Below are 13,736 nucleotides of genomic sequence, written 5' to 3' on the forward strand. Positions count from 1 at the left end.
TGCTGTATTAATACTGTTTGCAGCTTTTCTAATTTGCCTTTAACATTGATTGATTAGTTGCTCATTAAACTTAGCGTGTTTGATGGATATTTTTTTGTAAAACCAATTTTTACAGCAGAATCAATTTCAAAGATGTGTATAAGAGACAGGTTTGGTACAATATTCAGAATGATGTTGTCAAAAACCTTGTAGATGTAATATTGATAACAGTACGTAATATCAGTTGATCATTTTGAAAAAAAAAATGGTTTTTAAAAAATATTTCTGTTAATTAATGTTTAACTGTGGTTATGTTATAAATTATTTAAATTAATGTTTAAAACAGATATGCATAATTGTTGCATTATTGTTTTATTTGTGAGAGATGAGTTACATTGTTACAAGATAGATAGAAAAAACATCGTAAAAAAAAAAGAAAGAGAAACAGAATACTGTATGTTATTGTATTGGTTTAAGGGAGCCTCGCAACTGTCTCTTATACACATCTAAATAGAATGAATATTACTGCGGATATCTGATGATAAATTGTTCCATAAATTAACGGATCGGTATTTAAATGTTCTTTTTCCAAAATCATTCTGCCATTTTGGTGAGATCAAAGTGTTTTTTGATTTGCTTCTTGTATTTATGTTATGATATTCATCGATTAATTCGTAAAAATGTGTTAAGTATGCTGGAACAGTTCCTGATAAGCATTTAAATGTCATTACAAGAATATTATATTCCCATTGTTTGTCCACAAGCTTCCAATTTAGTGATTACATAAGATCATAAACAGGCGTTCTTATATCAGCGTACAAAATAATTCTGGCCAGTCTATTTAGTAATACCTGGAGTGAATTAAGATGTGCAACTGAGCAATTTGACCATACTGGACTACAATAATTAAAATTAGGCAATACTAAAGAATTTGCTATAAGTCTAAGTGAAAAATTAGGCAAAAAATATCTTAATCTATGAATAACACCAATACGTTGTGAAATTTTTGTACAAAAATTTTCAATATGCTTATTCCATGTAAAAAGAGAATCAAAGGTAATTCCTAAGTATTTAAAACTATCAACTCTATCAATAATGTTACCATTTATTGATAAAGAAATATTTGAAAATTTTGAGAGATTATATTTTGAACTAAATATCATAAATTTGGTTTTGTTAGCATTAATGGTTAATTTATTTATATTAAACCATTTGGATATGTTGGCTACATTTATCTGTTCTCTTGTACGGTGTTTCGTTAAGCCATGCACATTAAAGGTCGGTAAAGAAACAACCATTTTTGTTCAAGAAGGTTTATTGATAATAGACAAAGCATGGACTTTATAGTATAGTATTGTATGCTTATACATAATCTATACATATCTTCAGAGAATTTCTAAATTATTCCTACTATTTTTTCTTTTTTACATTATTTATTTATTCATTTAGTTGTTTTTCTCAATGATAATTTAGGTTGCGGTGGCAATTACTAGTACTACCTGTAACTAGAAAGACTAATAAGTAAACATAAGCATAATATCATAAGAAAAAAAAACAATATGCAATTATTGTATGTTTCACGCTGTGTACTTATTCTATTATTTTACCCACAATTGTTGGTTTGTTCAAAATCTGGCAATCAATTGATATATTCATTCCTTATTGATTGATTGTGTATAATAATTGCAAGAAAATGTGTATTGAATTCTGTGTGGTAAAGACATTGGTGGGGTGCTCTGACATAATAAAAGGTGTATTAAATCCGATGCATTAAATCTTGTATTTTGACTTTCATCGCAGCAAGCTCAAAATAATCTCTCCCCCCATTCATCAATATGTTGATATGCCTATAGAAAGCAGAATACAATAGGTGAATGCTGTGGAAACATCTTAAATGCGTACATTGGCAAGCAATAAAATGGAATAGGAAAATCTGACCATCACCTCATTCATCTGTTATCAAAGTACAATCAAAAACTAAAAAGGGAAAAAGTTGTTACCAAAACTGTGAAAGTGTGATCAAGAGATGCTATAGATGAGTTTAATAGTTTCTTTGAATTGACCGACTTGGACATTTTCGAAATAATAATTTTCTTGATGTAGCAACTAAAAGTGTATCGTCGTACATAAAGTTTTGCGAGGATGCAATTTTACCAAAAATCTATGAGACATATTATCCAAATACCAAACCATGCGTATCCAAAGATTTACGTACATTGATGAAAGAAAAATATTCTACATGCCATAATAGAGATCTGGCAAACAGTAAACACATTTAATAGCAGTTGTCTGTAAAAATCAAAGAAATTTAAAAAATGGCAGACTCAAAAAAATGGATTTCTTTCAAATTTTGCACATGGCTATACCTTTGTTAAGAGAAATCAAATATGAAGTTTTATTCACTTTGTGCGAATATTTCAATGGCAACGGTTAAATTTGTATTTTTGGCAATTTTTGTCATTTTTGGCTGTTTTTTAAATGTTAAAATTAGTAATAATTTGATACAACAATATTTCTGCTATCCTTATGGTTTATTCATCAAAAATAATGAGTGTGTGTATAAGGTCAATACATTGGGTATCTGTTGCATATTTTTAAATGTTTTTTTGGATTACGTAGTTGGGAGATACCATGTTTTTAAAAAGGGGTCTTTTTTAAAATTTCATATTATGAAAAACTTCCAAAATTTAATTGCTCATAAACCTCAAAGTGGTGCTCTTTTAGAACTGATTTTCTACAAATAGGTAGTTCTAATGCTCCCTTAGAGAATTCTACTTTAAAAAATGTCGTTAATTAAAAAACGTACGAGCAGTATTGCCAGAAAAACTGGCATTTTTCATTAAAAAAATATTATAATAGTAAAATTTACCAGTTTTTTTCCGCTGAGTTATTCATAGAATCCTTTGATTACAACAATAATAAATGTTTTTCAATACTTTAAGTAATGTTCTGATAAAAAAAAATGTTTGTGGTATCAATGTCATTTTTCTGTTTTAGCGGTATTTTAAACATTTTTAAGGTGAGTTTACAATAATTTCACTTTATATATACCAATTTTTGTCAGTGGTGTCACCAGTTGGACACAGCACTTTAACCTGCCTGGGAATGCCAGTCCCTGAATAACACCCTCTCCTCCCTAACCACATCATGCAACACCCCTACCCCTTCTTGTCGTGGAAAAATATAAATCTAATATGTGGTGGTAGGGGTGGTGCCAGGATTCGCCCGACAAGAAGCTCTATGTCCCAGATGGTGGTCCAATTAGAGCATTCAGAGAATCTCGAGCAGATTTTTTGGAAAATGAATATCTTGGCACATCGCGGTGTTCCAAACACAAGCCCAGAACAGCGATAATGAAAGATGTAGTTTCATGGCTGAAGAGTGTGCTTCCTAAACTTACATCACAACAATGCTGGCTGCTACCACCGTACAACTACACTACTTGCAACAAAAGAAATTGCTGAAATGACAAGGTTAAATGTGCAAACGAAGTTCATGTCATTGAAGATGGTTTTAAAATGAAACATGCTTTAGAATCAGATAGACAGTAAAAGGTTGTTCCTACCTTCTCAAATGTTGCAACATTATGAAGAACTGCAAGTGGGATGGTATAAGCCTTCTTAATAATTTTTAATTTACAACTACAGGCAGGGGTGGATCCAGAGATGTCCAAAAAGGGAGGGGGTGGCCGAAAGTTGGGCTGATCAAGACAACACTGTCCTAGGGGGTCCGGGGCATGCCTCCGCGAAATTTTTGTGTTCTAGATGCCCAAAAATACCATTTGAGGTGTCTGGGCTATAATTTTTTTCTTTTTCTTTATTTTTTTTCTTTTTATTTTCTTTCTTTTATTTCCCAAAAGGAGGGGGACAGGGTGGGCCTGCCCCTCCCCCTAAATCCGCCCCTGGCCGGAGTTTGAGTATGGAGGGCATATGACATTTGACCTGGTTCAGAAAGTGGAAAACAAATTTTAAAGATACCATAGTGTCTTTTGGTGTGCATGAACCACCAAAATACAATGGAATTTTTAAGGAAATGATCACTGCGAAGGTGTCTGATCAACCTGTTCGCCAACATCTACCAGTCTGTGCACAAGGCCAACTTATAAATGAAGGATAAGTTTAATAATCATTTGTTTTTCTGTCCCGAAGATGGATTTATAAAGTCTTACATAAGCTTCTGTACACTAGAAAATCAGATAGTTACAGGAACACTTGAATACAGACCTGAGAATCAAACACTGTTGGGCAAATAAAAGGTTATGCTAAAAGGAATCAGCTGACACTTGCATATTCCCATGGTAGCATTTTTATTTTCTAATGTCTAATCTTTCAATTAAATTTTCATTTGCTCCAAAATCCATCAGTCGACTATTATCTGCCATACAAGAAACATTACATTTATATTCATCAATATATATCAGAATATCTGAGAAAAAGATGTAAAGCTATTAGAGAAGTGTCAAGACACAGTAGTACACTGTAGGCTACAAAACTGTTGACGAGTCAGATGAAGATATTCTTTAAGCTGCCGAAGAGGAATCGCAATAGACAACCTCCAAATGCTGGTCCATGAAACAGTTGATCTTTAACATCCAATTTTATATGGCAAAATTAACTTTTCATGGTGAATTCAACAATTAAATTGAGTCTTCATAAGTTGAAAATCATAACTCGTCGTTGAAAGGATTGCTTTTGTGAGAGTGGTGTTTGAATTTTGTTTTTTCTTTTCAGAAAGTTAAATTAAGTTGTTTGCTTTACATGCAATGCAGTAAGTTTAACATACTTGAAATAAACCTGGCAACACATGTTGTTATAATAGTCATGTACATAGTAATATTATGGTTACAAAAATTAGGGCTTATATTTTATATTATAGCATTTTCTGTACAGTAAAAAAATGTATATTTACAATATTTTTTAATGAAAAAAATGCTGCTTTTTCTGGCAATACAGTAACGCATATTAATAAACCTTACAACACATTCTTTAGCATGTTGTTAAACTAATCAGGTAACTATATTTGTTATGGTAAATAAATTATATTATATATAATAGTGTTAACTGTTCACTAAAAAGATGTATATTTTTATGTTAATTTTCAATAAAAACAATGCTGTTTTCTGGCAATACAGTACAAAATTAAGTTTTAAATTACTTGAAATGAGCCTGGCAACACATTTCTTAACATGTTGTTAGACTATTTATGTAACTATAGTAACATTATTTTGAAATAAATTTACGTTGATTTATAGTGTTATCCATTCAGTAAAATATGCTGTTAATAAAGCCTATAATAGCCATTTTGTTGAAATTTCTCATAATGTTCACATTAATCCTATGAAATTTTGGTCATTTGTTAAAGGAAAACGTTCAGCTCAATTAACTATTGGTTTTATTATTGATAATAAAACTGTAACTGATCCTCAAACAATTTGTCATTACTTTAATCGTCATTTTCAATCTAATTTCAGTTCCAATGACACGACTATTTTACCTGGTCATAAGTTATTTTGTAATGACCATATTGGTTTCTCACCTTTAAGTCTTATCTCGACCAATGGAGAAGAGGTTTTTAAGATTATACAGTCAATCAAAAGATTTAAAAAATCCTTCGGCCCTGATGGCATAAATGCTTTTATGCTGAAAATTACAGCCCCTATAATATCCGATACCCTAGCTCAAATTTTTAACATTCCTTAAAACAGGGTGAGCATCCACGAGCGTGGAAGCAGGCTAATGTGGTGCCAGTCCCTAAAAGTGGAAATCCTTCTAATATCTCCAATTATCGTCCAATCTCATTGTGTTCCTCTGTTGGAAAGGTTCTTGAGCGTATTGTTGCTGCAAGACTCTTTCTAACCATATTTATAATCTTGGTATTTTATTTAATTGTCAGCATGGTTTCCTTCCTGGAAGATTATGCGTTACATTAGTTTTTAATGACTGGGCATCAATTCTTGATAAGCGCAATCCTCCAAGAATTGATGTTATCTTTTTAGACTGGGCAAAAGCCTTTGAACGGGTTCCTCATCTTGGCCTAGTGTACAGAAATTACATGGTTTTGGTATTTGTGGTCATCTTTATAATTGGTTTTGTTCGATCCTTTCTGAACGTAAAAAAAAGGGTTATTTTTCAAGGATTTTCTTCTGATTGGTGTGATGTTTCATCTGGAGTCCCACAGGGCTCTATTTTAGGTCCTGTGTTATTTAATATTTTTGTTAACGACCTACTTAACTGTGTTACGTCATCACTTGCCCAATATGCTGATGATACAATTGTTTATCGTCCCATATTTTCATCCAATGATACTATTTCTCTTCAATCTGACCTTTATCATCTACTTTCATGGAGCGCCAAAAATAATATGGCTCTTAATGTTGATAAATGCAAAACAATGCATATTACTCGGAGTAATCGTGTTGTTGATACTAAATACTTTCTTGGAAATCAGTCAATGGATACAGTTAAAACATACAAATATCTTGGCGTTATAATTTCTCATAACCTGGAGCGCACATGTTGATATGATTACTGCTAAGGCCTCAAGACTTTCTGGTTTTATAAAAAGAATTGTCTGATGCAATAACCCCGTTTCCCTGATGTTACTTTTTAAGACCCTTTGTAGAACTATACTTGAATATGGAATCCCGGCATGGTACCCTTTTCAAATTAATCACATTAATTCTCTTGAAAAAGTTCAACGCGAGTTTACGCGGGCTTATTTTAATTATGATCTATTTTTAATTATGCTGAACGTTTATCCCTCCTTCAGATTCCACTTATTTCTGACCATTATAAATACCTCCTTCTTTCTTTTGTATTGTCTTGCTTCCATAGAAAATATGATATTGAACCAAATCTTCTTCCTGTTGTTAATAACCGTCATCTGTCTAATTTTAGATTTTTAAGATCCAATTTGCTATAACCAATTGTTATAAATTTACTGTTTTTAATTATTTTCCTTATTTATGGAATGATCTACCTCCAAATATTAGGGAATGTGCAATTAATTCCACAAAATTTAAATATGTACTTAAGCAATATTTTTTTAATTAAATCATATTAAATTAACTAAACTATATTTTTACCTTAATAAAATTGTAATTCTCTTTGTAATATTGTTATTAATTTTTTATATTTTACATATATGAATTGTGAATTTTTCAGATTTTAATGTTTGTCTTTTTAATGTTTTGGAGAGCCTTTAGATAGTGATTAAGTTCGCTTTTAGGTAATCCTCAGGCTTTTTGTTTTTTGTCATTTATTTCTCTTTTCTATTGTACTGTATTGTTTTGCCTGGAAATAAATAAAATAAAAATAAAATAAAATAAGAAATGATATATTTTTATTCAAAAAATGATGTTTTTTCTGGCAATACCGGATCCACGTGTGTAAATTACCCACAACTTTTTTTCTTGATTATTGTTTGGACAACTATTGACTACCAAAATATGGAAGATGGTGGATATGTATACACCACTTTGGAAGTTACAGATAGGTTTCTGAGGCATACTTAAAAAAAAATATATATATATTTTGAGAAAAACCCCCTTTTGTAAATAATGATATCTTCCTAACAGAATTTTTTACACAATTTTTTTTTTGAGATAATTGGAAGTTAATACCTGGTTATTTACAAGGATGATCACAAAAATATATGTAGTGCATGTTCTTTTTTTAAAATAAGGTCTGAAAGTCAGTGTTTTTACACTTCTGAAAATGTCCAAAATTTAAATAATGGGTCGTTTTTTACCCAAGTATCTATTCATGGTAACAATTTGAGAGAAATCCATTTTTTGACATCTGCCACCAAATCTTTGATTTTTATGGACAACCATTCTTAAAAAGTAAGTAAAGCAGTGATCGGAAAAACAATCGAAGATAAATTTGAATATGGTGACATTCGGAATGTATGGATCGGGATGCAGTAAATAAAACGGAGTTGTAAGTAAATACGGCCTTGTGGACTCCAGAACACTGCAATTTCAGCGAATGATTTAAACATACTTTATACTCTTTCGCCGAAGTCATCTTTTCAAGGTTGTCAATTGTCACAACAAAATCAATGTTACCATTGTTGATGTTGAAAAGTAGGAAAATCAACTCACATAAAGAATCCGGGGAATAATGGCGTTTCAAATAAAGTAATTAAGTTCTGTTATTCACAAATTTGTAATATATTTCAGTTCTTGTTCCAGTGGTTTTTAGATATTTCTTGTGTACCTAAGCTATGGAAATATTTCCTATATCGAAGTAGAGAAGCCTTTGATATGCACTGATTATAGACCATATTGTTCTGAATGCTAGTCCCATGAAATGTTTTGATTGTGAAATCATTTTAAATGAAGATACTAAGACTATAATGTTGATATGTTTCAATATGCGTACAGAGAAAAAGGGGGTTGTTGATGCTGTTACAACATTTAACTCACAAAGGTGGATGCCCATTGAGAGTACCTGTACGTGTGCCATGATTTTGTTCCTCGACTTCAAATCAATGTTTAACAATTCAACCGCATATTCTTACCGATTAGTTTATCAAGATGCCTGGGGTAGCCCAGTTGAACTTCTGGATTTCTGACATTCTTAGTGGAGGAGCCAAATAGTTATCTTTAATACTATAGCTAATAGAAGCTCCTCGAAGGAGTGTTTTGTCACCCCTTTTGTTCTATCTATATGCCAGTGACATTTCTACCCCAAAACAGAGTAAATGCTTAAATTTGCTGACGACACCTGTCTAGTTAAGCTTGTCAAAAATAATGATATTACTCCGTATTGGTCTTTTGGTATTGGTGTAAGGTTAATTTTCTAATATTAAATGTTAATAAAACCAAAGAGATTATTGTAGATTACCGTAAAAAAATTGTGCATCATGATAATTTAACCATTAATGACGAATTAGTTAAAGTGGTTGAAAAACATAAATACCTAGGAATCGTCATAAACAATAAACTAACTTGGGATGAAAATACAAATGAACTATTTATAAAATGCAATAAACGTATGTACTTTCTGTATCGCATGAAAAGGTTTGTTTCGTCTTTTTTCTCATTAGTTATTTTTAAAATCAATACTGTGTTCTTGTGTTATTATATGATTTTTACAAGTCAGTGATAAAACTAAGATTAATAGGATTATAAAAAGAGCCTCAATATCTATTAGCTTTAGTGTTTGTGAACTTGAGCAACTTTGTAATTCTTAATCATTAGAGAAGTTTAAGCACACAATGCAAGATTCCACTCACACTCTTCATCAGGATATTGTAATACATACATCAGGTAGAGTCAGACTTATATAGCTCCAAAACAAATTGATTCAAAAATTCATTCATGTTAATGCAGACCACATTTAATCTGGCTTTTACAGGATATTCTTCACATTTATTGTACATTTGCTGTATTGTATCAATTTATATTTTTAAATGTTCTTTCTTTGATATATATGTCCTTTTTCAACCAAATATGCAATGCAAAACATATCTTAAATGTAACGAAAGTTTATTTTGATAATAAAGAGTATATCGTATGGTGTTGTATAAAGCTATTATCGTATATGTGTAGTTACGGCCCTGGTGCAAAAAAGTTGGTGGTATGGATATATCTATGGACTGAAAGGGGTAGGTCAATTTATAAAAAACGGGTGGTATCAGACATCGGATGTTAACGGGTAGGGTGGTAAAATGCCGATTTCGCAACAAGTCCAGGTGTCAAAAGGCCGTGATGTCGTGTACAGTTATATTAAAGGAAATATGGCTATTGTAGGGGTTGTTGTGTACGTATGTTTTTGAAATATTTTGTAATGTAATTATGAAGATATACATGTAGCGGTTTATGATTTAAGTAGACAGTTTGGTGAGTGAATGGAATTTGTTGCATAGAAGTATTTCATTGTGAAGAAATATATTTTTCCAAAGAGCCATTATAATTACGCATATCATTTGTCTTTGTTTGTTAGTTAAACATGCAGCTTTGTTTGAGAAAGTCTAAATAACTTCTTGGCTGATGTCAGATATTGATGTATGTATATGTATACATATATATATATATATACACATAAATACTTGCCCAATATGTTTTTAAATATACATTTAATACTAGATTATATAATATACTAGTACATACTAGATTATAGGTAATGTGAAAACTAAAAAAAATATCTCATTACTGGGTTATCCATCGACTGGTTATACCATGGTTGGAATGGAATGTAATCCATTGAAAATGAAAGGCACTTTTAATGACGCCTCATCAGTCAATAGGTACACGAACGATCTTCATCATTACCATCAGGGTTGCAATTTGGCAACCCTGATTTGTCTGGCCGTAGCATTTTTCAATATAGGCCTAATATAACGTAGACTTGTTTTGGATATTTTGTTTTTTTTAGCTTAAATTCTATATTTGATTCTAATCTATTACCTTTGTTTATACTTGCACTAAACACTTAATCTATGTTCCCCGGTTCAGCCAATTTGACGTACGAGAGTTTATTTAAAAGACGACATTTAATAATTTAAATTGTTCGGATGAAATATATTGTTTATGAAGTTTATCCTCGTTTAAGCTTTATGAAGACAATTCATTGCAAGTTTGTACCACATATTGTGTCTTTGTATATGTTCTATCTTATTAGCGGAGGTTCTATCTCTTTTGAATATAAATTAAATACTGTACTACAATAATTAATTTATTATTGCCCACATGAATTGTATAGCCCTAGGTGCCGCAGTGTTCTTTATGTAGAGCGCCATGATACAAATGCTCGATGTGATCATTCGGGTCTGATGGCACCTCCAATTTCAAGCAAGTTTTGCAGAGAGACTTCTTCGAAGTTACTGGAGTTAGGTTGCATATGAGAATGAAGAAGATAATTCTGATAGCAACACTGATTTATTGCTTTAAAAGTACTGCGACAATGACATTCAGAGGCGAATTTAGAAAGTTATAAAAAGTATTTATTAAAGTTTTCATAGGTTTGTTTTAACACCAGTTTGTGTTAACTAACTATGTAACTTAATTCATTCTAATTAAAGATAGCTACGGATTTGCCAATAACAGACCCTTAAAATTTTTGCTATAGATCGACTACAATGTACATTAATGTTTAATACATTTAAATCAAATTTAGAATAATCTTAATATTGTGATTTTAAATAGCAGAGGTGGATTTAAGGCTGGTAAAAAAAGAAAAATAAAAAAAATAAAAAAAAATTTATCGCCCAAATGCATCAGGCTATTTTCGGGCGTCTAGAAAAGACAAACTTCCTCTAAGATGGTGTTATCTCGATCGGACCCACTTTCGGCACGACCCTCCCCCTTTCAGACATTTCTGGATTTGCCCCTGAATTGGCCTGCATGCCAGCAAATAAAGAACATAGACTATTCATTTTTAACATTGTTCTGTGTATATCATTTGAATTTCTTGAATTTCAAACGAATAACCGCTGATTTCCGTATAATTTTTGTAGTATTTCAAAAGAATGTACCCACTGTTGTCTTCTAATCGGATTATAATCTGGCCGAATTTTGGCCGATATCGAAAAAAAGTTTGGCCGAATTTGGCCGTGAGATGGCGTGTGTTTGGCCGTGAACGGCAACGTCCTCGTCATTAACCACACCACAGTGCGGCAACACGAAATGTGCTGTACATACACTCATCGCTACGGATTGATTTGAATGTGTGGTTTAATACACATAAAAGCCACTTGTAGCCTACATTTATTTCCTGTAGTATCTGATCTAGACTAGGGGCCTAGGCCTACACATACACATGTACGTACCCAGCCAGCCTATTCATCTTCGACGGGCCAGTACATTGACACGAAATGTGCTGCACACCTGTGGCGTATCTAGCAGTATTAAAATGGGGGGGGGGGGCACAGTACATTGTTTATCTCTCAGAGGAGAGACCACGAACCAAGACCACCCACCATTGCCAGCACCACAGAACGGCTCATTCTTTGCTACCAACTAGACTCGTGCAGACGCGTTTATTAGCCGCAAAGCTTACCATTTCAGGCCGTTATTGGTTGATAAACACAATGTGGAATATACAGCCGATTTGCAATCTGATCAATGACGAACACGCTTTTATAGGAAACCCATCTTAGTGTTAAGAGATATGATATAAAAACATATAATTTCACATATTTCCCGACAACATTTTCAGAAAAACTCTTACTTTAAATTCCCCAAGCCTTCTCTTCCATATTATTGCAAGATTGGCCTAATCGCGTAACAAACGAAGGAAGAGATAGAAAAACAAATTACTTCAAAATTCGCTCAGAATAATCATATAAGCCCGCTCTCTCAGAGAGTGGGCTAAAATACTTGTTTTATTGTAGTGAATTTTAAGATTAAAATGTACTTTACCGTCTCTCAAACATGCTCCATCAGTGATCCTGATGTCATCTAAAGCAATATCACCTGTATAACTAGTTCCTACAATTCCTTCGAAGACTATATTGTAGGCATTGTTTGTTTCGACTGAGATTTGTCCATGTCGCCAAATATTTCCTTGGTCGTTTCTTTTTGTCCACGCAGGTGTACCAACAGTACTTGCTGTATTGACTATATACACATTTAATATGTTCACTGTGATGCCGTACATGTGGTAGAACCACTCAACGCATGTGCCATTCGTTGCAGGATATGACTGTGTCCAAATTCGTGCAGTTTCATTATATTTTCTCGGATTTGAAGTTTCGATGTACATATAGAAACCTGTAAGTAAATGGTAAAATAAATGTCATGCTTTCAAAGAGATTAATTTTACATATATTTGCAATTGTGCTTTCGTATTTGTTTGTAGTTTTAATTTATAATTTATTTTAATACAATTTCATATCAGTTTTTTATTACCTTGTGTTGTTCCGTATGTGTGGTCATACTTAGGGCCAGTAAGAGATGAGGGTGTTGATCCAGATCTTCTTATCCAATTAAAATCATCAGATATATCTTGTTCAAAGTAACAGGTGTATTGATCTTCAAAATCACATTGGGTTTGCACTAAAATTACAAACAATAAAAATAATAAACTGAATGTAATCACATTTGTCAAATTAACGTGAAACCAAAGACAATATTGAATATTATTTCAATACTTTAATATAATATCTGAGATTAATCAGTGGACCTTTCGGAAACCAAAGACAATAATCCATAGCTTTGATAGAAAAAAATATCTGACATTGAATTCCTATCATATATCTACATAAATGCATATGAACTTTTTCAATAATTAAACAAAATCATCTAAACTACAAATAGCATCTCTGATTTTACCATTAAATACGGTATTTTCATAACATTATTGTTTATTTGCTTTTTGCAATCTTTCAATCAAACCAAAACCTACTCCTGAATAACCTAGATTTACAATTTCAAATGTAGGTTCTTCCTTTTTATCCTATTCTACCATATTAGGAGCAAACCATCTTCAGGTTTACCATGAAAGGATGCACTTAGTCGCCCTGAAGCACAAGGCTACTAGAACTCATTAAGTGCAGTAATCGTTGTGTGCATTATGACAAGCAGGTTTTCACAATTTTGGTAAATATGTTTGGTTATCGATTAATATTTATACTGTAGTTCACTTATGGTGACAATTCTTAGTTGTGGGGCCCATTGTTAGTTTGAGAATTTACCAGTCACTTTGAGCCATGTATGGGCAAGGTTTGGGGCTACTTCAGGCAGTCCACCTTATAATTGAAGTAGTTTTATTCAAGTATGTGTTATTAGTAGCATTTGAGAAAGGGAAAGG

General features: G+C 32.2%; 1 protein-coding gene across 1 annotated transcript in view; it reads right to left on the minus strand.

The window, feature by feature from the left end:
- LOC117116511 (MAM and LDL-receptor class A domain-containing protein 1-like) overlaps positions 1 to 12,476 on the minus strand; it is a gene marked incomplete at its 5' end in the record, with an annotated part of 70,379 nt that extends 57,903 nt beyond the window's left edge. Inside the window, one exon of the mRNA XM_033260573.1 lies at positions 12,347 to 12,476. Within this exon, the coding sequence (XP_033116464.1) occupies positions 12,347 to 12,476 (130 nt within the window). The remainder of the gene's footprint in view (positions 1 to 12,346) is intronic.
- Positions 12,477 to 13,736: the final 1,260 nt, after the last annotated feature.

This window comes from Anneissia japonica, unplaced genomic scaffold (assembly GCF_011630105.1).
Source record: "Anneissia japonica isolate Jap-2015-1 unplaced genomic scaffold, ASM1163010v1 scaffold287606_len166773_cov115, whole genome shotgun sequence".
Taxonomy (NCBI): domain Eukaryota; kingdom Metazoa; phylum Echinodermata; class Crinoidea; order Comatulida; family Comatulidae; genus Anneissia; species Anneissia japonica.